At 61.7% G+C, this 26,874-nt stretch overlaps 1 protein-coding gene across 3 annotated transcripts in view; it reads right to left on the minus strand.

The window, feature by feature from the left end:
* The window catches only part of BAIAP2 (BAI1 associated protein 2), a 70,299-nt gene that overhangs the window by 526 nt on the left and 42,899 nt on the right, over positions 1 to 26,874 (minus strand). Inside the window, exons 7-14 of one of the 3 annotated variants that reach the window (XM_029212040.1) lie at positions 15,782 to 15,934; positions 12,885 to 13,109; positions 12,502 to 12,703; positions 11,646 to 11,847; positions 10,606 to 10,674; positions 10,032 to 10,194; positions 8,146 to 8,180; positions 5,406 to 5,453 (exon numbers count right to left, since the gene is read on the minus strand). In XM_029212040.1, the coding sequence (XP_029067873.1) occupies positions 5,426 to 5,453; positions 8,146 to 8,180; positions 10,032 to 10,194; positions 10,606 to 10,674; positions 11,646 to 11,847; positions 12,502 to 12,703; positions 12,885 to 13,109; positions 15,782 to 15,934 (1,077 nt within the window). In that variant the 3' untranslated portion in view covers positions 5,406 to 5,425. Of the gene's footprint in view, positions 1 to 2,737; positions 7,396 to 8,145; positions 8,181 to 10,031; positions 10,195 to 10,605; positions 10,675 to 11,645; positions 11,848 to 12,501; positions 12,704 to 12,884; positions 13,110 to 15,781; positions 15,935 to 26,874 lie in introns of those variants that run through there. The other 2 variants (XM_029212037.1, XM_029212036.1) reach the window with 2 other exon arrangements.

The following is a 26,874-nucleotide window of genomic DNA, read 5'->3' on the forward strand; positions in this document are numbered from 1 at the left end:
CCTGTGGCTACAGACGGCACCCACCTGGACCCCGATGGCCCAGCCTCTGAGCTCAGGGCCCGGGGGTGGCAGAGGCCGCGGGGGAGAGCCAGAAAGGGGCGCTGTCCGCAAGGCCAGCTGAGCCCCTGCGCGCCACCCTCTGCTCACCCCCCCAGGTGCCCCACCTCGAACCGTCAACCCTCCCAAAGGCAGGGTGGGTGGGCATGGTGGGGGGCCCCGCCACATCAGCCCCGGTCCTTTCTCTGCAACCTGAGGCAGCCCCACATGAGCCGCACCCGAGCTCAGTGCGCCGCCCCCCAAGGCCAAGCACCCCCGCCACCTGCCCGAGAGCAGCAGCTGAGCCCGTCTGCAAGGACCCAGCTGTTGACACATAGAGCCACAGCTCAGCAGAGCGCACAAGCCCAGCCCATGCATCCTGGGGGCCCAGAGAGTGGCCCATCCCATGCTGACACGACAGACACGAGGCGCAGGCACCCCAGCGACAACGGGGCTGGAAGGAGTGGACGCCCGCAGCCCCTGCGGAGGGGCTGACCGCCTCCTCAGAGCGGAGCCGTGCCTGCCCCTGCGTGCCGAGGCTGCGGCTGACAGACAGACGGACGCACCAGACAAGGGGCTGAGATGGAACGAGATGAGTGCAGGGTGGGGCTGGCACCTGGCCTCGTGCTCACGGAGGCCTCTCCTCCTCGGCGGGCTCCGAGGACCTGCCCAGGTGGAGACAGCACAGGAGCGCAGGCCGGGGGACGTCAGGCAGTCTCAAGGGTGACAGCACGGATGGCACGTGGGACACAGAGGGCTCGGCCTGAACGGGAGCCGTTACCTGGGGCGGGAGTGGCCTCTGACGTGGCTGGGCGTCCACAGGAGCTGGGTGGGTGCTCTGTCCAGGTGCCCAGGAAGATAGAACGTGGGGTGGGCAACCCTGTGTTTGCCTGAGGACCTGGCATTTTCTAAAACACTGAGGCACTTTGAACAACTGAGTCCAAAGGATGAACTAGTGAGAGGAGACTGATGGAGCACTGTGTGGCTTCTGCATCTCCAAGATGCTGCCTGACAGTTGGCAGCACCTGCAGCCGTTCCACCCCTGCCTCGGAACATCTGCACCTGATGAAAGGCCCTTCCAGCTGGCGGGGCCTCAGTCTCCCTCATTCAGGTCCTCTCTGGCCTCCCAGGCTTGGGTCTGAGCAGATGTGCTTCGGCCCCACTGGCCCCAGGCAGGGGCAGCCTGGAGGTTCTGAAACCGAGGTTCTGCTGTGACCAGCGTCATCTGCCCTGGGACGGAGGATGCAGGGCAGCCATGGGGGCGGCCGCCTTGACTGGACTCTTGTCCTAGAGGAGGGCTCCATGCCCTTGGCGGTCTGCAGCCAGGGTCATGGCGGGGGGTCTTGTGGGGCTGGAAACGGGGCAGGTTTGTCCATCCAGAGTCGGGGACCCAGCAGGGGAAGGGACCCAGAGAAGGGAGGATGGCACCTGTGCTGACCAGAGCCCGGGGCAAAAGGGAGTTCCAGCCGGGTGTGTCCTGACGCACCTACATTCTCTTCAGAAAGGGTCAGTGACCAGCCACGTGTAAATCAACGAAGTTACAACACACCCTCAAACCATATACAAAAACTCAAAATGGCTTATAGACTTAAATGTAAGACATGACACGGTAAAACTCCTGGAAGAAAACATAGGCAAAACGTTCTCTGACATAAATCGTACCAGTGTTTTTCTTAGGTCAGTCTCCCAAGACAATAAAAACAAAAGCAAAAATAAACAAATGGGACCTAATCAAACTTACAAGCTTTTGCACAGCAAAGGAAACCGTAAACAAACAAAAAGACGACCTACAGATTGGGAGAAAATATTTGCAAATGAAGCAACTGACAAGGACTTAATTTCCAAAACATACAAACAGCTCATACCTCTCAACAACAAAAAACCAAACAACCCAATCGAAAAATGGGCAGAAGACCTAACTAGACATTTGTCCAAAGAAGACATACAGATGGCCAACATGCACATGAAAAGATGTTCAACATTGCTAATTATTAGAGAAATACAAATCAAAACTACAATGAGGTACCACCTCACACTGGTCAGGATGGCCATCATTAAGAAGTCTACAAATTACAAATGCTGGAGAGGGTGTGGAGAAAAGGGAACCTCCCTACACTGTTGGTGGGAGATTGGTGCAGGCACTATGGAAAACAGTCTGGAGGTTCCCCCCAAAACTAGAGTTGCCATGTGATCCAGATGAAACTAGTTCAAAAAGATGCACGCACCCCTATGTTCACAGCAGCACTATTCACACTAGCCAAGACATGGAAACAACCTAAATGTCCATTGACAGATAAATGAATAAAGATGTGGTATGTACACAATGGAATATTACTCAGCCATAAAAAAGAATGAAATAATGCCATTTGCAGCAACATGAATAGACCTAGAGATTCTCATACTAAGTGAAGAGTGACAAATAGCACATGGTATCACATATATAAAATCTAAAAAAATTATATAAATGAACTTATCTACAAAACAGACTCACAGACATAGAAAACAGACTTGTGGTTGCCAAGGAGGAAGAGGGGTGGGGAGGGGTGGATTGGGAGTTTGGGATTAGCAAATGAAAACTATTATATATAGAATGGGTAAACAACAAGGTCCTACCGTATAGCACAGGGAATTATATTCAGTGTATCCTGTGATAAACCGTAATGGAAAAGAATATAAAAAATATATATGGGTATAACTGAATCACTTTGCTACGTGGCAGAAGTTAACACAACATTGTAAATCAGCTATACTTCAATTAATTAAAAAAAAAAGGGTCAGTGGCAAACCCACACTGCCACCTGAACCAGGAAGACCTCCCTGAAGAGGGTGTCTGGCCTCTGACCCACACCATCCCCCAAAACAGTGTGACCATGGAAGAAGCATGTGCTGTCCACACTGTGGGTTCTGAGGAAGGAGGTGGCGGCTGTAGTCACTCCAGACCTCTGGAATGACTCCCTCCTGCAGCCCCGGCCAGAGACCCCTGGGTGGGACACTCCCACCTTTCAGCATCAGAGGAAGTGTGAGGCCCCCTTAGGTGCTCACCACCTTCTGGGATGTTCTGTGAAAGAACAGGCTTAAGAGCTACCCCCGGGGAGGGCACCTGAGTGACCCCAGGTGAGGGACTTGGGTCAACACTGGGATGACAAAACATGACAAGATTTGGACCTGAGGCACTGCCGATCCTGCTGTCCTGCAGACGTCCGTCACTGCCCAGGGGTGGACGCCGGGGCGAATCAACAGCAGACCACCCACACACAGAACAAGCTCTTCTTGACCCAAATGGCAGACGCTGGAGTATGCGAGGGTCAGTGCTGTCAGGACGCCAGGGCCCCTCCCCAGGCAGGGCCACCAGGCACTCAGGTGGACGACTGGTGGCTGGGCTCTGTCCCCCTCCTGAGCAGGGACACAGGGACAGCCGGTAGCTTTTATACGGAATGGATTTGTACCCTCCGGGGGTCAGGCCTGAAGTCCCGGGCATGGTGAAGGGAGGCATGAGCCAGGCCCCCCGCCAGGAATGGCTGTCCCCACCACCCAGTCCTCTGCAGACCCCCACAGCCTGACGAGGTGGGACCCCTGCAGCCGAGCAGCATTCGGGTCCAGGCTCACGAAACATTCGTCACCGAGGATTTGGTGGAATCGCTTTCGGTTATCTTCTGAATCCACTTCTTGAATAAGAAAGGGGGTGGTCCTGAGAACAGCCCGGTCAGCACGAAGCGTGGCTTGTGTCCTGTGGTGACTCCGGGGCAGAGAAGGAGTGAAGAGCAGTCACAGCATAGATTTCAACTTCCTCCACGTTTTCCTCTTTAAAACGTGGCACAACTTCAGGACGTCGGCCCTTCTGGACTTGAGTCGTTCTCCTCCCCGGCCCTCCTCCCAGGGCTGTGAGCTCTGGCAAAGCTGAGCAACGTCCCTCAACCAACCAGAGGTGGCTTGTGACACCCCCGCCCCTGGCAGGATCATCAGGACAGGCAGACCCTGCGGCCGCCGTGCTGTGAGCTCCCAGAGATGAGTGCACCCCCGCCTGCCGTGCCCCTGGGGCTCTGCCCTCCATCCAGGGGTGGGGTTCTAGGCAGAGGCCATACGAGCCTCCCTGAGCCTTCACCCCCTTCCAGTACTTCCAGTGGGTGAGATCAGCTGGGCTCCACCAGCTCAGAGGGACCACGAGGGCAGCAGAGGTGGGGGCGGGAGATGCAGGTGTCTCAAAGCATCTCGGAAGAGGGACAGACGCAGGGGAGGAGAGTGGCCCAGGTCACCCACTGCTGAGCCAGGGTCAAAGGCATTTCTCCCATCCCCCAATTTCAGGAGCACTTGTCTCTAGAGTTTTCCAGAACTCACACTGCAACTCATCAAGAGAAAGGCAGGAAAAAACACCCAAACATATATATAGATAAAAAACCCTGGCAGTCCAGTGGTTAGGGCTATGTGCTTCCACTGCTGGGGGCCCAGGTTTGATCCCTGGTCAGGGAACTAAGATCCCACAAGCCGCGCAGTGTGGTCTAAACAAACACACACACACACACACACAAAACAAAGGCAGTGAAGGAGGAAGAAGGAGAGTCCAGGACCTGTTGCCCACAGGGAGGGAGGATGGCATCTCCATGACACCCAAGGAGGTGAAGCGATGACCATCTTTGTAAAGGGCCCATGTGCCAGCTTCACGCAGCAGACTTCTCAGTGACAGGGCTGGGGTGGGGCAGAGGGGCAGCAGTGCTGCCCAGACCCAGGCACAGGGGCCCAGAGCAGTGGGCTCCCCCTGCATCCCCCCACCCCAGCTGTTGGCGCTTGCTTTCCAAGGGCACAGGGGAAGGGACCATCACCAGTTGGGAGTTGGAGGAGGCCACCGGGGCCTGCTCCGGAAAGCCTGGAGTAGCCCCTTGGAGCCATGTCGGGGCAGACAGCAGCTGAGCCTGGGCAGAACGGAGCCACTGCATCTGCTCATCCCCTGTGGGGCAGATGCATGCTGCTGCTCCCGTGTGCCTGTGGCTCTCACCTGGGCACAGGCCATGGTGCTATCCCCACACCCATCCTGGTCTCCCCAGCCCTCGAGGGGCTGCGATACTCACCAACCCAGGAGCCAGCCAGGCCGGGCTCAGACCCACGCTCAGGGACCGGTCTGAGGGGCACTCAGCCAAAGAAGCCCAAAGCCAGCCTCGCAGCTGATCACCAGGCTTCACCCCGATTATGGCCAAAGCACCCAGCAGAAGCAACAGGGAACCCAGACAGAGGGCCAGGCCAGACCCGCAAGCTTCCAGAGGGAGGAAATCCGAGAGCCCAAGGAGAGGTCCAGGGAGGCAAAGACCCAGAGCCGAGAGCAGACGCAGGCTCAGCAGACCCTCGGACCCCAGCGTAAGAAAACCAGGGCAACTTACTAACTCTAGTCAGGGGCCGCTCAAAATCTGGCCACTTCCACATCGGCACTGCAAGGAAACACAGGGCTCGGTTGGTGCACGTGGAGCAGGTGGGAGTGAGGTCTGAGGACTCCGAGGGGACATAAGCCAGATGGAGGATGGGGGGACGCCTGGCAGCTAGCATATGCTGCCAGGAGCACGTGCCACCAGCCACAGGGCAGAGCTGGCTCTCCAGCCCGCGGGAGGGGTCTGCAGGGAGGAAGCTCCAAGGAGCACAGCAGCTCAAGCAGGGCGTCCCCGGATCAGGCCCACATGGCTCTCACCCAGGGTGCGGGCCTCCCCAGGTGCCCCCAGGGAGAGCAGTGTGGCCTGGCACACGCTGCACCTTGGTTACTCTGTCGGCGAGGAGGCCAGGCTTTGCACATGGCCCGGACACACGCAGAGGGGCTGGAAGGAGGCGCCACACCCAACTCGATGCAATAAATAAAACTTTTATTCAAACAACTGCAGTACAGGGCACAATTCAGATTTAAAAAAAAAAAAAAAAAAGACAAAAGGAAACAGGAAAAATATTTTCAGCACTTTACATCTTCATACAAGTTTTGCGGTTTTGTGTCTACATTCATCCATTGAGCATGGAATCCCCTGGATTTGAGATCTTTTAGCAAAATTAGAACACCAACATAGAAGGCTCTTTTTACAAAGGTCCATGTTCTGGCTTTGTTTTTTCCTTAATTATAAAACAGGGTCTGTCTGCGTCTTGAGCTGCTTCTCTCACAAATGCTACCAGCCATGTTCTAGTCCACGGGAGGGGGCGGGAGGGTTTTGCTAAATCACATCAGAAAAAGGAGCGTCCACAGCTTCACGGGGGCTCCCGTGGCGGGAAGGACGGAGCGGCTGCGCCCTCGCTCACTTCCCAGATTCAAGGCGTGAAGAGGCAATACCAGTAGCCAACCACTCAGTCCAGCATGTCTGTTTCTGAAGTCACCAAGACACACAGAGAGACGAGAGCGTTTAGGGAGGACTAGGCAGGGACTGCCTGCTCCCCGACGGCAGGTGCGGGGGTGCAGCGCCCAGAGCCGCCCTCACTCCTTCACAGGCTGGTTAAAGAAATGATTTCCAGAACACGTGGGGTGGGGGGTGGTCTCTGGAGGTCTTTGGAATGTCCGAGTGCGGCCGGTCCCCCTCCCCGCCAGTGCACTGTGCGGTCACGGTCACGGCGCCCCGAGGCTGGCGCCGTGCTCTGGTCTGTACATCGTCCAACGGCGTCCGGGACAAGGAAGCGGTCAGGAGCCCGGCCTGGCGGGCAGGCAGGGCTGGGGGCTGCGGCCTCCCTCACAGGAGCGGCCAGCTTCCTCAGGAGGCCCCCCGGCTCAGCCCGAGCCCTTCTCTGGGTGCGGCCTGGAAGGATGCCCCCGGGCCCACAAGCCTTGTGGAGCCCCCAGCACCCTCCCTCTCCCGACACAGGTGCCAGCGTGTGCTGGGGGGTCAGATGCAGAGATAACAGTACGTACACCGGAGTCCATGCATATCTGTTTTTGTTTTTCAGGAAAAAAAAGTCCTTTTCCTGTTTTTTATCTTTGTTTTTTTGTTTTTTAAAGATTTTTTTCTTCAAACTTTTTAGACCTGGCTCACGGTGAGCCTTCAAAGAGGGACAGCGTGTCATGAATACGGCGGATGGGGAGCAGCGGCGAGGACACCCCGCCCGCGCTGCCCGGCGGCAGGTCCCAACACACGGGTGGGGGCGTGTAAACATAGGGAGCGGAGATGGGGCAGCACCATGGACCCTGGGGGATCACAGAGTCTGGGGTCACAAACCAAAAGGCGGGGGTGAGGGGGCAAGTGGGAAAGAGAAACAACCCAGGAAGAAACCAACGAGAGCCGAGGAGGAAACCGATGGAGACCAGACAGACCAGGGTTGGGGGGGGGGGGGGGGGGGGGGAGCCTCTTCTGCGCAGCAGCCCCCCGGGGTCAGCGTCCTCACACTGTGGACACCAGCGTGCCACTGCCGCTGTGAAACAAAGCACAGGACAGCTGCCGGGCCGCACACCTCCCCCGCAGCTGCCCTCCCAGCCGCGCGACTGGCCACCCGGCCCTGGGGGAGTGGTGACAGGAGACCCCCAGAGCCTGGACAAGGGCTGCGCCCGCGTCAGGGGTTCAGGAGGCTGCAGCCCTGAGCCATCTGCACCGGCCTGGGCTGGTTCCGGGGAGACGAGCCCAGGGGCAGGCCCCCCTCCTGGCCGAGGTCTGGACAAGCAGGTGTGGACGCCAGGAAAGAGCAGGGCCACAAAACCACCAGGTGAGGGGGTCATGCTGCGGCTGTGGGGAGCCCGAGGGCCCCACCAGGATAGAATGGGAGCCCCAGTAGTGGCTGCAGTGGGTCCCTGACTCCGGCCTGGGCACAGGGCCAGGCCCGGCTTGCTCCAACCCACCCACCCGCCCGCAAGGGGAGCATGAAGGCAGCTCCAGGAGGGGCTGCTTCCCCCACTCGGCGTTATCTGGGGACCCTGGGCTACTGCCGGGGACAGGGCGTCCTGCACTGAGGGCCCTGCCCTACAGAGCGGACTGGGCAGGCACAACGCAGTGAGGGGCAGAGAAGAGGCCCCCGGGGCCCCGCTCACTGACTCAGAGTGGCGATACCATGGTCTCCAGCCAGGCCCCGACAGAGCAGGCCTGGGAGGGGAGACACCCAACTCCAGCCTCCGGTGGGACAGCTCCCCCAAACCCACAGCTCCCCAAGACGAGTCTCAAAACCCCTTACCTGCTCACGGCCCGCGCCCCGTAATCATCCAAACCCTAGGGAGGAAAGGAAGAAACAGGTCAGGCTGGGGTTCAGGGGGTGAGGCCAGATTTGCAGGGCAGGGTCCCCTCCTAACCCCAGGGTGTGCAGTGCTGCCTGTAGCTGAGGACGTGAAGGGGCCCCTCCCCTCCTGCGCAGTGACCTCCCCAATTCACAGGGATGTCTCCTTATCTGGCCAGCGGCCGACGGTGAGCTCACGCTCCCGGGCACACACAAGACAGATCACCTGATGACGCCCTTCCACCCATGTTCCCTATGGCTCTTAGGCCCTGCAGGTCATATGGTAGGAACACCTGGCAAGTGAGGGCTTCCTGGGGAACCCAGAGACTGAAACCACTGACGGTGGGGCGTCGGGGAAGCCAGGCTGGCGGAGGCTGGCGTGGGGAGGGCGGCTGTACCGAAGGTCACCCGCACGCCTGCCTCATGCACGCCTGCGCTGGTCCCTGAGCGCCCCACACCCAGCTGCAGCTTCCTGGCCCTGAAGCAGCTGCCGCCCCGAAGCCATTGGGGTACTGGGGACACCCTCCTCAGCTCTCTAAGCATCAAAACCAAAACCAGCAACCAGGAAGCAAGAGCAACAAGCAGTGGTCAGACCTCTCCAGGCCAGGCCTGCTGAGGCCTGGGTGAGGCTGCAGAGGGACTGAAGTGTCTCACTGCTCAGCAGGCGGGCCCTGTGGCCCCCCGAGGCGCCACGCCTCTCCCAAGGTGGGATCAGCCTCTCCCTCCCTGCTGCTTGCCCTGGCCACTGGTCCCAACATCACCTTCTCCGAAAGGTTCCATCCAAGGGTCCAGCCACACCACCTCGGCCTTGCCCCTCTCACCACTTAAATTGTCTTGAATCACGTGTTCACTCTGCCTAAGCCGTCAATTCCCTGAAGACGGCTCCCTCCACCCTCAACACCTCACACAGCATGTGCCAGCTGAGCCCTCCTCACAGGAAGGAGAGGTGGCTGAGGACAGGACAGGACAGCTGCCGGACAGGGACAGCTGGAAGGGAGGGTCGGCCACCACGTACCCAGAGCCCTTCCCTGCCTCACCCACTTCTGACATCACACTGTCAATATGGGAGCCCCAGCTGTTGGGTCAACTCTCTGGCTGCTCAAACCCTAGAGAAACCGGAGTTTCTCTTCTCTTCCTCTCCCCTCTGCCTGGGCCCCCCAACCCCCAAACCGAGGGAGGCCCTGCCCTAGAGAGCGGCACCAGAACAGAGCTGCTGGCCCCCGCCTACCACGCAGCCACAGCAGATGAACGTCCTGGAAGCCTGGGCCCCCTCCTCCCCACGAGCTTCCCCAGCAGAGCTGTGCAGCACCGTCCACACTCACACCCCAGCCCCGCCTTGACCTCAAGACCACCAGGCACACTGGGGGATCCATCAGGGGATCCACCGGGGACCCAAGCCTCAGTCTTCTGCCTCTGGTCGCCTGGTACCAGGTGGCCTGACCACGCGTGCCCGGCCCTGCCTCCTAAGGGCCCCAGAAACACACTAGCTAGAAGGTTCCGGCCACGTCTCAGGCCCTGAGTGGCCGGCACTCGTCTGCACTCGGACCCATGATGGCAGGAGCCCCACGGCTCTCAGGGAAGGGGCTCCTCCCGAGAGGCAGCGTCCAGAGCAGTCTCAAGGCCGGCAGCACCCGAGCCCGAGGGAAGGGCAGGCAGAGGGGCCACCGTGCCTTCTCTAGAACCCTGAGACTATAGAGGACATCTGGCCGTGTCCCCTGAGGTGGCCACAGCAGGGGTACAGATGCCAGGCCCAGACCCCCGAGCCCACGGCCTTCCAGTGGAGGTGCCAACACAGGACTGCAGCCGAGCCCACCCATCAACGGCCTCTGCCAAGGCCCCCAGCTCACCTGGGAGAAGGCAGGCATGGCCACGCTGTAGGGCCTCTGCTTGAAAGTGCCGGCCGTCTGGGCGGGGAAGGCCCGGGACGATGTGCCGTAGTCGGGGGGCGGGAGCGCCAAGTCTTCCTTGTCCAGGAGGTTGCCCGTGCTGCTGCTCTTCCCCTGCTGCAGGCTGTGGGGACGCGGCGCAGGGCCGTCAGCTCGGGCCCCCCACCTCGCCGGGCCCCGCAAGGGAGGCGGAACGAGAGGCTGCTCTCCGGGGCCTGGGGTGCAGCCACGCCGCCCCGGTGGGCCAGCCCCCTCCTAGGAGCGGGGTGTGAAGCGTGCAGGCGGGAGGGGAGCCGAGCCCTACGGCAGCCGCTCAGCCCCTCGCTGGCTCTGGCAGCGAGTCTCCTGCTTTCCCGAGGGCCAGAGGGACCTGGGGGGCTCACGGGGCCCCCACCCCGCCCCCCACAGCTGGCAGCGACCCCCGGGGCTCTCAGACGCCGCCCTCAGAGCACCTCCGCACCCCTGCACCCTAGGGCCTCAAACGCGCAGCCCCTCCCCAGAGCTACGGGCCACCTGCCCCTGTCGGCACGCTCACCTCATGTGCAATCTGTCACCGCCGTCGCCGTCCAGGACCCGGGTATAGGAGAAGGGAAACCAGCCCCGCCTGGAAGAGCAGACCCTGTCAGAGTGTGCCGGGGCCTCTGTGTTCCGGCGCCAAGTCCCACCCATTCCCCGGCCTGGCTGCACCTGAGGAGGGAACACATGTGCGCGCTCCAGGGAGACCAGGAGACCCCAGCACCCACGCGGGGCATGCATCCAGCTCGGAACTGCCCTGCTCCGGATGGGAGCCAGGCTGGGGGTGAGGGAAGGTGCCAGGACCCAGGCAGGGCTCGTACTTCTTCAACAAACAGGGCTGGTTTCCTGCCATGTGGCCCAGCTGGGCGGGGCCTCAGTCCCAACCGGCCACACAGAACCACGGCACCAACGTGAGAGGCTGCCTGGGGGAGGCAGGCGTGGTGTTGGGGACGCGGGTGCCCTGCCGGTGCCCCTGCTCCTCAGAGCTGCCCCGCAAGGGTGGCGGCTGCCAGTGGGCCAGAGCCAGGCTCGGCGCAGCCTCTCCCTCCCGGCTAAGGCAGGCTGCTTCTGCCCCGGGGCAGAGGTCTCTCACACAGCGGACAGACGCATGCAGACAATGGTGGTGGCGGTGGAGTGGGGTGTGAAGCGTGCAGGTGGGACGGGACAGCCCCTGACCTGGGCGGGCCCTGGCTGAACAAGAGCCAGGCGTTGGCACAGCCTCTTGGCAACAGGCGTTCAATTAAGCCGTGGCGGCGCGGCCCATCCGGCTCAAGGCCACTTCTAGAACCCCAGCACGAGGGCTGCTCACATGCACGGAAAGGCTTTGGGGTGGAAGGCTGGCCTCTGCTGACTGGGAGGGCACACGCACACGTGGGATGATGGGCTAGGTCAGGGGATGTGGAAGTGAGGGACGGTGGGGGGCCCTCGGCTACATCTGTCCCTCCCAACAGAAACGTGGGACCTGGACCATCAGTTCAAAGGAGGACCCAGAGCCCAGAGTCAGGACGTCTGAGGACCAGGTCATGAGGCCGACGTTCCCACCGCCCACACAGGACTCACATCTTGGTCTTCTCGCTCTCGCCATAGTGCCAACCGTCACGGGCCTCAGGCACCAGCAGGGTGATGAAGTCGCCCTCCTTGAAGCTCAGTAGGGTGCTGTTGTCCCCAGCCGCGTGGGAGAAAATGGCCTTCACCCGCATGCGGCCATTGCGCTCCAGACCAGCTGCCATGGAGCTCGAGCGGGGCAGGGTCTTGTTCTCGGCTGCCGGGATGACAGGGCAGGTGTGAGGGGGATCTCTGCCCCGAGCGGGTAAGGGCACGGTCACAGTCACCCTCCCGTCAGCTCAGCTGCCCGATGGTGAGCGGCTAGGAGGCCCCAGGTGGGCCTGGAGGTGGACTGTCCATCCTGATGGACGACTACCAGGCCTCCAGGGCTGCTTGGCTCACACTGCGGAAGGACCTGGGAGCTGGGGTGCGTGTGGATTCAGCCTCTGACCTGCCACTCACCAGCAGGGGCAATTCTCTGGGCCTGAGCCTCAGCTTTCCCATCTGCTAATCAGGAGACCCTCACGGGCCGAGGCCACCGGTGGGGCTGCAGGAGGGAGAGTGCCGACCACGGCAGACGCGGGAGGGCGGGAACCTGTGCCACGGTCAGCACAGCCCTCCCCAGCGTCATCCACCTGCTCCTGTCACCGGCTGAACTGCTGGCGTCCCCACACTGCCCCGCCCTACCATGTTCACTTAATGGGGGAGCCTGGCCAAGCCCAAGGGTCCAGGAAGGCAATCTCAAAGGGGCCCCTGGGGTGCTGCACACAGGCATGCACAGTTGCGAGCCTCTGGACCTCCCCAGCCTCCCCTCAGGTGTGATGTTGCTACCACGGGCGGGCCAGGGCCGGGGCCCCAGCGGAGCTCTTACTGGTGGCGTAGCTGTTCTTGGGGGCCACGCTCTTGCGCACAGGAAGCGTGTTGGAGTAGGAGTCGCTCAGCTTGCTCTGAGACTGCGGAGGAGATGTGGACTTGGGCTGGGCGGCCTTGCGGTCAGCCCAGGGGTTGTAGTCCTCGTTGTCGGGGCCCGAGACGCCATTCATGACCGGCGTGTTCTCCTGGGCAGACAGCCGCTGTCGGGAAGAGGCGGCATGGGGGCGGTGTGGCAGGAGGGCCCGGCCCGGGTGAGGCCAGTGTGGAGAACCCCTTGCCCCCAGCAGGGGCGCGCCCCAGCTGCTACGGGATGCCAACCGTTGGTGCCAAGGGGGGCCATCCCCCCACACCCCCACAAAGCTTTCCAGAGCAAGGACTTACCCCCACAAACGGGGCCAGCTCAGGGGGCACTGGCAGGGGCTTGGCCCCCGGAATGGGGTCTGAGATGACCAGGTTGGACTTGGAGGCCGACAGGCCGCTGGGGAGTATAGACCCATTGCTGCTGGCCATCTGCTGCAACAGCTGCACGGCGCGGTCTGGGATCTTGTTGGGGTCGGCGCAGGCCTGCTGCCACAGCGGCAGTTTCTGTGCCAGCAGCTCCTTGCCCTGAAGCGGAGAAAGCCAAACAGGGTGGCAATGAGGGCCGGCCGCAGGCTCCTGTAGCCTGCCCGCAGGGCTGGGGGAGCCCAGGGCCTGCTGCCGACCTCACTGATGCAGCCCCCTGGCTCCCACCTGGCACTGGGAGGCTTCTAAAGAGACACACCCACCCCGGGAGGGGCACACCTGGCTAGGGCTGCTCTTCGCCAGGTGGGGTACCTTACAGCCAGATGAGCCACCTGTAAGTCCCTGATCCCCGACCTAGGAGAGGGGCTGATAAGATGCAGTGAGCTGTGCAGTCGAGGGACCCTCAGGAATGAGATCAAACCAAGGCTTGATCAGGGCGGGGCCTCCCCAGGGGCCCGAGGGAGCTGAAATGGACAGGTGCTCAAGTGGTCAGCCATGGAACAGAAAGGCCCTTTGTGGGCAAACCATGAGATACTAGGAAGAGCGCCACTCGGGCAGACTCGAGGGCCAGGAAACCTCGCAGGGACAGAGGGGACCGTGGGGAAGGGACAGAGCTGCCCAAAGCCCAGCTATGATCAGGGCACCACCCAGGGGCCCGCAAGCCCAGCTGTCCCTCCAGCGTGCACCAGGGCCTGCCCAGGACACAGCTAGCCGGAAGAGCACAGGGCCTGACAAAGGATGAGGAAGCCACAGGCCTGACCGGGGCCCCAGGATGGGGGTGCAGCCAGAGTGAGACACCAGCCTGAGGTTCCCTGCAGCCCATTCAGGGGCCCTGTGTCCACGACACGGACACACTCAGGGCCTGGGGTGCAGCTGTGCCCTCCCCCTCTCCTGGCCCTCTGACCAAAGTGGGCTACCCTACCTGCAACAGGTGACACAACCCATGTTCCACTGCAGACCCCAGACCCCCCCTGGGTGGAGCTGCCCCCCAGCTTGGGGCAGTCATGGTCTCCAGGACCTCGGAAGGGTCTGTCCAGCCCTCACTGTCTCTCCTCACTTATCTTCCCACTTTTTTTCCCCCGTTTTTTGGCAGTGCTGCGCAGCATGAGGGATCTTAGTTCCCTGACCGGGGATCGAACCTGCACCCCTTGCAGTGGAAGCGCCGTGTCTGAACCACTGGACCGCCAGGGAAGTCTCTCTTCCCACTTCTTTTGACCTGTGTCTGGGGCAGGGAGGTGGCGCCCACATGGGGAAACTGGAGGTTGCTGGACAAACAGCCCTTTGGAGCAGGCCGTGGCCCCCTCTACCACCTGTTGGTTTAAACCAGGGGCCAACAAACAACCACCCGAGGGCTGGCTGCTCGTCTGTGAACAAGGTTTGACTGGAACACAGCCACGTCCGTTGGTTTACCCTTCTGTGGCCACTTCTCTGTGCAATAACCAAAACGAGCTATTTACTAACTGGCTCCTGGTTGAAATAGTTGATGGGTCTGGGCTGGTGGTGAGAAAGCGGGTCAGCAGGGACCCTGTACTAACAGGGACAACCCAGAATCAGGGCGCCGCAGCCCAGGGCTCCCACCCTGATGACGGCCCTGTCGCTGTTGGGCCTGAACCCAGGCACAGGGAAATGCCGGGCGCCTGCTGCTGGGAATAGGCTGGGGTGGTGCTGCCTTTGTGCCCCGGTGCCCCAGCCCGGGGGGCTTGTGCCTCTTTTAAACCTACCAGGGGGCTGGCGTCCAGCTCCCTGGAAAGTTAGCTGTCGTGTCTCGCATACACGTGATCAGGCCCCCCAGGAGACGGAGATGGTGGCATCCTGGAAAAGGACTGCTTTCCTGCCCTTCCGGCACATATGGGCCTGCCCTCTCCCTGACCAGTCACGGGGCCCAGCCGCCAGAGGGCGCATATGCCTGCCACAGTATTGCCTGGGGCCGCGTGGGCGCTGCGGAGGCCCTGCTGGAGAACTGCAACAAGCACCGCCCTGCTGCCAGTGAGCCCTCGGGGCACAGGACCTGACGGCAAAGCCCCACTCGGTGGGGTGGCCCGACCCCCGACCCTGCAAAGGACGTAAGTCCTGTCACCGTCCTTGCTTTGCACCTGTGGTGGCGGCAGGCCCTTGGGCAGGCCCAGGCAAGCAGGAGCCTCTCCGCGGAGGGAGGGCATCTGTCTCCTTGGCAGCTCCAGCCTGGGGACCAGAAGCTGAGTCAGATCAAGCATGTGTATGAGGTGCTGACCCGCAGAAGCCCTTTATGGAAAAAGGACACAAACGAGGGCCTCCCTGGTTGGCTGAGCTGCCTAACCACACCTAACTCTCAGAACGTTCTGGAATGTCCCCGCAGACAGCTCTGACCCCACCCCAGCTCCTACCTGTGGACTACAGGAACAGAAGCCCCAGTGAAGCTACCTGTCCCTGCAGGGGAGGTGTGTCCTTTGGGTCTCGCTGGCCCCGGGGGCCTAAGCTGGCCTCTGTAGGGGTTCCCTGGCACTGCAGCCCCTCCCAAGGAGCTCGGTCCCTGGAGGAGACCCTCTTAGTGGGCTGTTAGTGTAAGTGCTCTCAAAAACACAGCCGGCAACTTCTAACGGCAGTCTTAAAGCACCTGCAGATTTAACCTGGTAACTCTCCTTCCAGAACTCTCGGCCTGGGGAAATCCGAAACACATGGGACGTTCAGCACAATGGTCCTTCACGACAGCTCCAGGCTGGACGCGTCCTGGTGCTCCCGGGGGAAGCAGTCGTTTCGCCAACAAGGGCTCGGCCCCGCGCAGAGTGAGCACCCACCTTGGAGTGGTAGGCGGCGGAGTTCTTGGCCACGGCACACTGCTTCTCCACCAGGAAGCAGAACCTCCTCCTCTCCTCAGTGAGAGCAGTCTTGTAGCCGTCGGACACGTAGCTCTCCAGCTCCCCCTGCTTGTTGCCGATGGCGTCGATGTACTGGGGGTGGGAGAGGGAGTAGAAGAGGCAGATGAGCCAGCGATGGGACAGCACGCGCTCACCTCCAGTTCTGGGTGGCCCCACGGAGGGGGAGCACACCTCCCGGCCGGCGCACTGGTGTGGGGCTTGGCCGTGTGGCTCACTCTGGCCATGGGGCTGCCCTGCTGTGCCACTGCCCCCTGGTGCCCCAGCAGCCGTACATGTGGGGACCATGCTGGCAGGTTGCTTGGTGAGGCTGGTGGCGGTGGTCACCTCCCTCGGACCCGGACTCCAAACCTAATAAAAGCCACCCTAATGCTCGGTAGACCAGGAAAGCTCAGCTGGCACTGTGATGGAGAATGACTAATTCACACCCAGATCCCATGGGGGTGGGCAGAGAACGCAGACACAGGAGACCCCGCTTGATACTGGGGCACCCCAGAACGTTCTCTGCAGGTTGGAAAGTTTCAGTAACAAAGTACCAGCAAGACTAGGGGCAGCTGTCCCAGGGAGGCCTGCAGGCCCCTCTCCACGTCTGGGTGTGGGTCTGCAGGGCCCAGCTTCCCGGGTGTGGGAGCCCTGCCAGCCCCCTTCCTGTCTCCCCTCTCACCCCTCCACGCTCCACACGGGGCACAGACTCCCCGCCCCAAGCTGGTATGGCTCTCCTTTGGCCGGCCAGGGAGCAGCCTCTGCCGAATCAAGCCCCACCCTCCGGCGGCACGGGCAGGTCCAGGCCACGAGGGGGCGGCCTCCCCCGCCTGACTCGCCCGGCTCCTCCACCAGCTCTGACTCAGCGTGGGTGGGTGGTGCGGAGCCGGTGGGCGCAGTGCAGGCTGTTCCTGCCACCTCCCCTCCCCTCGCCTCCAGCGCGCTCAGCCGGAGGGCGAGGCCCGCCTGCCGGGTGTGGGCCGTCCCCAGCGCTCTCACCAGCGCACAGCTCAGCTCAGTCAGCGTGATTGAGCACACTACCCCAGGCAGGGCCTGCCCAGCGCCCTCACCAGGACTGGGACCCTGCTCCCCCCTCCAACGCCTGCAGATCACCCCGCCTTCAACACTGAACCCCCTCTCCTCGCCCTGGGAGGGCAGCCAAAATGAGCCAGTCCACTACCCCACCCCTAAAGGAGCCGCCGGCCCTGGTCCTCCTGAGCAGCCGCAGGGCCGCCACACCTCGGGGTGGGTGTGCCTGAGAAAGTCTGTGCAGGAGGAGAGAGGCCTCCAGGGCAGCCCTGCCTCCACTGCCGCGGCCCCCCACCCCAGCAGCCCGAGCAGCTCCAAGTGCTCTCCTCCGGGTTCTGAGACACGTGCGCATCAGAGCCTGCAGCCCCTGCTCCTACAGAACACCCCCTGCACCGTGGCTCCTCCAGGAAGTAGGGGAGCAAGTCTGCAGATTTGGGGTGCTACTGGGGGCCTGTGGAGGCCACCGTGGGCAAGGCCGTGCTGTGTGGGGAGGTCCCTTCAGATGCTGCCCACCAAGGGGGAGTGGCTCACACCCGAAGCCCTTATGCGGACAGGAAGCCTGGGGGCGGGAACACCCTCTGGACAGAAGGGCCTGGAAGGGGCAGGGCTCCCTCACAGAGAGGGGGACCCTGATGCACAACCCCGCTGCCCCTGCCCTATCACCTAAACAATACCCAATGCTAGACTGAAATCCCCCGGAGCATCCCATGCCCGCTCTGCTCCGTGGCTGTCCTACCACGTCCAGGGGATAGTGGGACGTCGGCGTGGCCTTGCAGGCTTCAACCAGCCCTGAATAGAGACGCCTCCCTTGGCCTGTCCTGCCCATCCTTGCATACAGGGGCACATACAGGGGCTCGGCTGGGGTCCTGGGAGCCCCTTAAGGGGCAGCCTCAGGAAAAGTTGCTGCGAGGCTCCGGAAGGAGTTCGGGTTTTAACCCCAGGGTAAGCCCCAGCCGGCCAGCCCTTCACCGGGGTCACCATCTCCTACCCTCCCTGGGGGCTGCTCCAGTGCTGGCCAGGGGTGGGCGCGGGGTGAGCCAGGCACATGGAGACCCCACGCCCAGGCAAGAGGGACTGAGGCACTGAGAGATCAGCACGGAGCCTCATGCAGGAAGGCCCAAGGGAGACCTCCCACTGTCCCCTAATTCGGGACTTTGGGGAGGGCAAGGCACCTCTTCCAGCGGTTACCCCAGGACAGCAGCGTAAACTGGGACGTGGGCCCCCAGGGTCCGCCCGCCCTGAGCCCGCTGCGGAGGACGGCTCCTCCTCGTGCCGGCCCGGTGTCCCCGTCCGTCCTGCCGACGGTTTCTGGGTTTTCAGGCTGCGGTAACATCTTTCACCTCAACGCTCCCACTCCCTGGAGGGGAGAGAAACCAGCTCTGGACGAGATGGCGCGGGGCGCTGGCCTCATTAGCTGCCTGGCAGCCTCCCGTGCCGAGGGAGGGAGTGGTGGTTTATTTTTAAGATTTCCATTTATTCAAACGAGCCCCAAGAATGGCCAGGAGCAGCTCAGGTCTCAGGCAGGGAACCTGGGGCTACGAGAGCCACCCAGTGTCTTCCCAGGGACCACAGGTGCCCGGGATAGGGCAGGAGAGACGTCGAGCTACACCGGCCAGGAGGGCCAGCCCAGGCGGGGGCCACAAGGACCTGGAGAGCCGACCCTTCCTCCACGGTCCCCACACCAATCATCTGGCTTGGGCAGAGAGCTAGCCGGCCAGGACACTGGCTGCCACTTCTATCAAGGAACGACGGCAGGCCCTCCTGACCTCCTTTCCCAGGGCGCTGCCTCCTTGTGGACAGAGGCCACCACTTCACGGGCAGATCCTAGAAATCCAGGCCAAGTGAGGAGCTTCGCCCTCGAACGGGCGGAGGAGGAGGAGGACACACCCCCCCGCCCCACCCCCCGCTGCAGCCTCCAGGCCAAGCTGGCCGCTGGCCGCTGTCGGCAGGGACACCCCCCAAATGTGCAGGAGTGGCCGCGCTCTCTGGGACGTGCAGAGGACAGAACGTGCCTGACCCTACAGCTCTGATGACTTAGCAACAGGCCCCAGAAAACGCCCCAAGCCGGTCCCTGCCACGGGCAGGCACCGTGGCCAGGCTCCTGGCGTCCTGCATCCTCCCTGCCTCCACCTTCCCCTGCTCCTTGCTTAGCGGGTGCTATGGAGACCACACTATAGAAACACCCAGCTGAAAGCATTTAAGACCCACAGAACGCTCCCACTTAGTCACCCTGGGCTGAACAGCCCTGTAATCCGAGAAGACAAAAGTGATCAGAACACATGTCTCCTCTCCTCTGTGGAGCAAGCCAGTGACTCAGAGCGGGGGAGGGGCATTCTAGAAAACACCCGAGGCTTTGGTTTCCCTCACCGGATAGGCCATCGTGGCTTTCCCACGTTTCTCAAAACCCCAACGCTGCCCCTAACCACTGCAGCTGGTGAATGACAGCGGAATCCTTGGGCCTCAGCTGTCACCACTAGTAACCATTACTCCAAGGAGACAAGGAGGGGACCCGATTAGCTGTGATGTACAGGAAGGGAAGGTACAACCAGAATCTGACGCCCCCAAGCTGCATTCATTCAGTCACTGGGCACCTTCTGGGGGCAGCCAGTGGCCTCCCTGGAGCCTGCTGACCGGGCCTGTGTCCACTCCCTGGTCTGATGCACCTGGCACCCAGGCCAAGAATAGGGAGGACAGCCTGGGTCAGTGGGTGAAGCTTGGTGAGGGCTGTGGCAGCGGTTCAGTGGATTGTTGGAGGACCCTTAAAAATCTCATTTAAGCACAAGAGCTCAGAGCAAGGCTCGGGAGAGGGCAACTGCGCCCTCCTGCCCACGGTCCAGCAGATGCAACAGCTAGCAGGCAGCTCTGCGGGGAATGTGCTGTGGGCACATCCTTAGGCAGAAAGCGCAGTGCCTCTTGCAAGCATCAGGGACCCACGGGCCCCGGGCTTCCCAATTTCCTGAGAAAGGGCCCACAGCCATCACTAGATTGGCGGGGCGGGGGGGGGGGGGGGGGGGGGGGTGGTGGCGGTCCGTGACCAAACAGATCCCACTGCCCACGCCCTGTGCAGTACACTCACACGCTGGCGTGTCCAGAAAGGATGTGCTGGGAGGGGTGCGCCCATGGGCATCCCCATGCCCAGACCCCAGGAGAGAACGTGGGGCCACTTCTGTCCACACCAGTGGGCTGGACATGCTGACAAAGGCTTGCGGTCCAAGGGGACGGGGTCTCAGCAATCTGTGAGCACGCTGAGCCAAGGCCTCGGGTGGCCACCAGGGAGCGCGCCAAGCCTCCAGGATCCACGCCTTCCAGGTCTGGGGTCTGCTCTGCTGCCCTGGGACCTGGAGGAGGATGGAGCCCGGGCTCCTGTGCCCACCTTGCTGAGTGGTCCCTGCCAAGTCTCTGGACCCTTTGGGTCTCAGTTTCCTCAGGGGCTGAGCCAGATCGTCACCACCCGACATGGCAGCCCCTGCCTCACGTGATCTTGGAGGTTCTGCAGGTACAAAATTCACATCCAACTTCAAAGACTCAGCAGAAAAACAGGAACGCAAAACACCTCACTAGTATTTGTTATAATGACTGCGTGTCTAAATAACACTCTAGACATGTGCCGCTAAACAAAACACTTCACCTGTTTCTTCTTACTTTTTTTACATGCCCACCTCTCAGTGTGAAAAGACTGGTGCCGTGTGCCCGGTGCTGCCCCCGAAAGCCCTCGCAGCTCTGACAGTGCAAGACGCTCCAGATTTCCCACGGTGCTATCCAAGTAGGCAGCCCAGTCTGGAGGGGGAATTGTGTGGCTTGATCTGGTGAATTGGGGGTAGGTCTGGGGGGGACCAAGGGAAGGGAAAGAGTCCCCCAGAGGACTGAGAATCCTGATACTATCTGTGGACACAGAAGCCCTAAGAGGGCGCAGTGGCTTCTGGCTTCTCAGTTGTTCTTTTCCAGGAGGACCCCTAACTGCTTATACCCCAAGGAAAGAAGATGTCCCACTGCTGGGATGCGGTGCCTTGTCCACAGACCGCCTTTCACACTGAAGAGCTTTTTAAAATGAGAACAGAAGATGCATAAGGGGCTTAAACCACTGCCATCAAACTCCACCGGTTAACAGGAGCAGCCTCTGCCATTATCTTTTTTGAAGATCTAAATTATGGTTATTTTGTTTTTGCTTTGTTACTTACACATCCCTTGAAATAGAACAAATCTCTCCCCTTTCTCAGAGGGCAATCTGGAGGCGCCTTCCGGAACAAGGGAGCCCAGTGAGGGGGAGCAAACTGCAGGAACCGTCTGCTTTAGTCAGCACAGGCCCCGGCAACAGCCACACCCCACACCCAGAACACTCGAGGCCCCACTCTCTGCGTCTCAGAGAGGGAACGGGGAAGATGGATCAGGGCAGAGGAGGGGGCCCCTGGCAACCTAAGCCCCAGCTGGGTGGGTGGGCCCTCTGCCATCCCAACGGCAGAAGCCTGCCTCGGAGCTGTCAGCAGCTCCAAGTGCTGGGCTGCTGAGAGCCTGGCACTGGGCCGGCAGGGGCCGTCCAGGGCCCTGGCCCTCTGCGCTCGGGCAGAAGGTTTGGCCCACACTGGGGGTGACCCCGCCCCACACCCACGCCCATCCATCTGCCTCCAGCCTTCTCTTCCTGGGCTCTCCCCTCTGCTGCAGTCTTGGCGGCCCCTCCCCTCAGAGCTCAGAGCCTACACAAAGGGTGGACAGGGCACACTGCCTCCCCGTGGCCCCCACCGGCCGGCCACACACCAACGCGAATCCCAAAAGCACAGATGACTGCTGGGTTTCCTAACAGTCATGGTGTCCCTTGGAGGACGAGGACCCCTGCCTAATCAGAGCTGGGCTGGGGGTGGGGCCAAAGGAAACAGAAACGGGAGAAATCCTTGGCCAAGCCCCTCCGGATCTATAAGGGGATCGTGCACCCAGAGCCTGACCAACTCCACCCAGCACTGCTTCCCAAAGTGCTTCATCCGGGATGGCTCTCGGCACCAGTCCCACCCCAGCCCGGACCCTTCCGTCAGAAGCCCTGGAGACCGCCAGCCAGCCAGGGGCCGGCTGTCCATCAGAATCACCCCGAAGCTTTGAGAACCTGACAGGCTAAAGTACAACCACGCACCCGCATGCCTGGGGAGGGGGGCCCTGGGCCAGAGACAGGGCGCCAGACGAGGCCTGTGACCACGCCCTGTCAGACACACGGTACGTCCTCCACTGACTGTCCCCTGTAGCCGCCTCCACAGAGATGGGCGCTTCAGTCAGCGCCTGGTCCGGCGAGCACGGCAATGACCAGAGGTGCAGGGCGTGACCTCAGCCGTGTGGGCAGTACTTGGTGTGCTCCCTACTTCTAGAAAAAACCCTCTGTCCTAGTTTGTGCCCCAAATGCCTCTAAGTGCCTGTTCCCTGACCTATAATTAAAATCAATTCTCTCGCTGGAAATCCCAAAACACAGTCTCAATTATCAGCAGTTCACGAAACCGGCCCCGTCCCACTCACGGGGAGCCCATCCCAGACGGACAGACAGACAGACACGCTCACGGGGGACAAGGCTCCGCCCCATTCAGGAGCTGAGGTGCCTCGGGGGAGGTGTGTAGGTGCTCCAAGGGTCCACCCCTGCCTGGCGGGTGCTCGGGGGCCTCTCTACCCTCCCAGGCGAGCATCCTGCCCACACTGAGCTCCAGTCAGGGAGGGAAAACACATGGACCAGGGGCGCCAGAAGGCTCACAGGTGACCCCAGGGATTGACCCAAGGAAGTCCACCCACCCTGGGACCACTGAGTCAGCCCACACCTGCATCCACTTGTGGGAGCCCCCGTACCTAGAAAACAGAGCTGCATGGGCTCCGTCGGTCTGGGGTCCCACCTCCTCTACGAAGAGGCGCCGCAGCTCACGTCAGCCCAGGGGCTTCTGTGGCTCGGGGACGCCCAGGTGTGGCCCCTGTGCCAGCTGTGGGGCCCAGGCCCACACCCACCTACACATACTGCCCACTGGGCTACATGTGACCCAGGCCCCGGTGAAGGTCCCCAGAGTGGAGACCCTGGGGATACAGAGGGGGCTTCAAGGGGGCGGGGGGGGGCACAGGTGCCTGGGGTCCTTCCCCACCTCCCCAGGGGCCCAAAGAGTCTGGAATCCTGCCCCCACTTGGTGACAGCGTGCAAGCAGACAGCATCTGCTTGGAGTAAGCAGGTCTAGTGGCCAGGATGTCCTGTGGGTCCAGGCGAGGCCAAGCTCTCCAGGGCAGGGCCATGAACTACAGTCTGGACTGACAGAGCTGCCCCCACGGCTGATCCACTACAGGAGTGGATTGCGTGAGAGCTGGGGTGTCGGCCGTTCTACGAAATGGAGACAGGGAGAACAGAGTCCGGCTCTTCCTCAGGGAAAGTGTCTTGGGCTTCCCTGGTGGCACAGTGGTTAAAGAACCCGCCTGCCAATGCAGGGGACATGGGTTCGATCCCTGGCCTGGGAAGATCCCACATGCCGCGGAGCAACTAAGCCTGTGCGCCACAACGACTGAGCCCGAGCTCTAAAGCCTGCAAGCCACAACTACCGAGCCCAAGTGCCACAACTACCGAAGCCTGTGCGCCTAGAGCCCATGCTCCACAACAAGAGAAGCCACCGCAATGAGAAGCCCACGCACCGCAACGAAGAGTAGCCCCCACTCGCCGCAACTAGAGAAAGCCTGGGTGCAGCAACGAAGGCCCAACACAGCCAAAAATAAATTAAAAAAAAAAAAAGAGGGTCTTAAACAGACCATTTCCTGTGACTAGCAGGACCTCAGCCAAGGCGAGGGGCAGGGCCGGCTCAACACACCTGCCCTGCCCAGGCATTTCCTCTAGGGGAAACAGTGGGGAGGGGAGGGGCTGTCACACCAAAAGGTGCCTAAGGCCCTCCCAGCCCCCAGCAGCCACACCTCAAAGCAGACATCAGGCCCTGGCTCCTGGCCAGTCTGCAAAGGTTCCAAGAACCAGAAGGAACAGACAGACCCAGGTGCCAAAGGACCCTCACATGCCCAGGTGGGCTGGGCACCTCCACAAGGCCACCAGGTAGGCCAGAACCGTCCACGGGACAGGCGGCCAGCATGCCTTCCACGGTCTCACAGCACACTGGGCACCCACCCCCTCCGGCACAGACGCGGGATGAGGGACTCTGAGGGTGCCCCAGCCTGGCCTCTCAGGTTCAGCGCCACCAGGGAACAAAAAACACACTGGCTGGACTGTCGCTGGAAAGACAACCACAACCGGAATAACATCACATGCCACCTATCACCGCGTCAGCAGCCTGGGCTGGACGGCGAGAGGGACAGCGTGGAACACAGCCCCCAGCCCTCCCTGGGAGGAACTCGATTACTGGGGGAGAACCACTGCAGTAACACCCTCAGGAGGCTAAGGGGCAGGTAGAGAGGGGGGTGGGGTGGGTCTGGGAAAGACGAGGGAAACCGAGGAAGTGCACAGAACGGGGAGGGGTGACCTCGCTTTGCTCAGGCCCCAGGGCCCTTCCTGCTCTGAGATGGGAGGAAGGCCGAGGTACACCCCTCCGAAGCGGGGAAACCGCAAGAGGACATGGAGCTCACCGTGACCACACGGCCAGTGCACACGGGGCACAGCTGGGATCCAAACCCAACGGCCAGGGCCTCATGGCTATGCCCAGGCGGGGACAGGCCACAGGGGGATGAAGAGGAGGCCCCTGAGCGAGAGCCTCAGGGGAGATACCGGGAGGGGACTGGGCCTCAGCGGGGGCAGCAGGGCTGTGCTGAGGAGACAGGGCAGAGGGGAGCCTCAGTTGTGGGGTGACCCTTGGACATGGGAAGAAAGGTCAGCACTGGATGTCTCCCAGGTCCCAGGAGGCCAGGCTGGACATGGCCGGCCTCACCAAGCTGGGGAACTGCTGGGAGACCCCCCGCAAGGAGAGAACCACCACCCAACTGCCCGTACGGAAAGACTAAGGTTTGCAGAGCCCGTGCTGTGTCCCCCTGGCCCTGCGTGGCTTGGGGAGCAGATCCCACCCTCTCGGCCCTGCAGGCCCAGACTCCAGAGTGGAGCAGTCAGGGCTCTCCAGAAGAGAGAGGTCTTGCAGTGGGTGGCAGGGGCTCTGGGGCAAGGGGAGTGGGCCACTGGGAACCACAGGCAGCAGAGCCACGATGACCCAGGCCCATGTGGCTCCGAGTCATGTAGGAGTGAACACCATGGATAACGGCAGCCCACACGCACTGACGTCTGCCCGGCCTGTCCTCTCCCAGCCACAGGACGCACCGGCCGGGACACGGTCCCTTCTGACGGCTCTCAGTAAGCTGGCCACAGCAGCACCAGCTCGTCCAGGGAGAGGGCCTCGGCACAGGACGGAGCCTCCAAGTCCATGGCCGTAAAGGGGAATGAAGCACGGGTGCATGATGATAAAAAGGAACGAAGCACTGACACACACAACGTGGACGAACCTCAAAAACATCACGCCGAGGGCAAGAAGCCAGACGCAGGTCACGTGTCGTCTGATCCCGGTCATGCCGCCGGGGGGCGGGGAGGGACCGGTGAAGACGGGCTTTCTTTCTGGGGCCGTGACAACATTCTAAAATGGACTGTGGTGACAGTTACACAACGCTATGTGAACGTACTCAAAATCAAACGGGTGAGTTACATGGTATGTGAATTACCTCTTGATCAAGCTGTCACCAAAAAAAAAAAGCACCTTAAGGAGCGGGGGGTGCAGAGGCTGAAGCCCTGGAAAGCCAGCCTCCTGTCCCTGTCACCAGGCCTCCAAACCAGTCCCCAGGGTTCCCTCAGATAGGGCGCTGAGGGGGCCACTGCCCTCCCAGGCAGCGGGGCAAGGTTTTCAGGAAACAAAATGGCAAAACACGTCAAGGATGGGACAGAACAGAAAAACGGACACACACCAGTGCAGGTGTCTTTCCAGCCCCGACCTCATGACCCTCTCCCAGGAGCACATTCCGGGCGGGGGTGACTCGGGAGGGTTCCCTGCAGCAGCGCTCTCGCTGCGGGGAGGGGAGGCCTCGAGGTGGTGACGGATTACAGACGGTCTTTTGAGACGATGGTCACGAGACTGTGGGTGTGGGGAAACGCGTCTGACTTGGGGAAGGGATGCTACAGAGAAGCGGGAGTTGAGTCACTGCGACTACGTGAGGAACACACCTGAGTAAGGGGCTGCAGGAGACTGGCGGCTGCTTCCCACACAGCGGGTTGCGGTTCTCAGCTGCCGCTGCGCCCCTCATCCTCTCCACTGGGTGCCCCAGGCACAGAGGGACGCAGAGGCCGGGCCGCCCCGGGGGAGCAGGAGGCCTGCTCGTCTATACCGCACTCAAGTGGGCAGGACCGGCCTCTTGGCCCTGGCGTGCTCCAGAGGTGCTTGCGGGCAGCGGTGTGGGCACCATGGGGCATGCGCGTGCACCATGCACAGAGGGCCCCAGGCAGTGCCCCCAGGCTCACTGCCCTGATCACTGGCAGGAAGGGTGGGGCTTCAGGAGGTGAGGGGTTCACCCCAGGGGTCACCCCCATGCCTGTGCCCAGGGGAAGCGTCCACTGCCGACCACTGGGGGCTATCCTGTTCCTCCTTATCTGAGACGTGCGACCTTGGAGAGCAGCGTCTGGGCCCGATCTGTGTCAACCGGCTGCAGGGTTCTGGTGAATCAGGTGTATCAGGGCCGTGCCCGTCACAGGCCACGCTGTCCTAAATCCTTGCCCCTCACCCCAGCACGTAACGCCTACAACCAGGGCTGCCCCTCCCGTGCCCTGCAATGCCACCTGCCTCACGCTGCAGGGTCACTGAGATGCTGGACCAGCCAGCATCTCCCTGCCCCGGGGTCTCTGGGTCTGTGCTGGGAGCAGGCATTCACAAGGCAGTCAGAGTAACGGTCTGGGATCTCTGGCCGAGGTAGGAATCAGAGCAACAGGCAGGAAGATTCCGTCTGGGTTCTGCTCCTTCGGTGGAGAGCCCTCTGGCACCCACCGAGGCTACAGGATGGGACTGCTGTCCTGCTGGCTCCGGGATGCCGGGCACCCA

The sequence above is a fragment of the Monodon monoceros genome, unplaced genomic scaffold, assembly GCF_005190385.1.
Source record: "Monodon monoceros isolate NGI ecotype Baffin Bay Population unplaced genomic scaffold, NGI_Narwhal_1 Super_Scaffold_9, whole genome shotgun sequence".
NCBI classification, from domain to species: Eukaryota; Metazoa; Chordata; class Mammalia; order Artiodactyla; family Monodontidae; genus Monodon; species Monodon monoceros.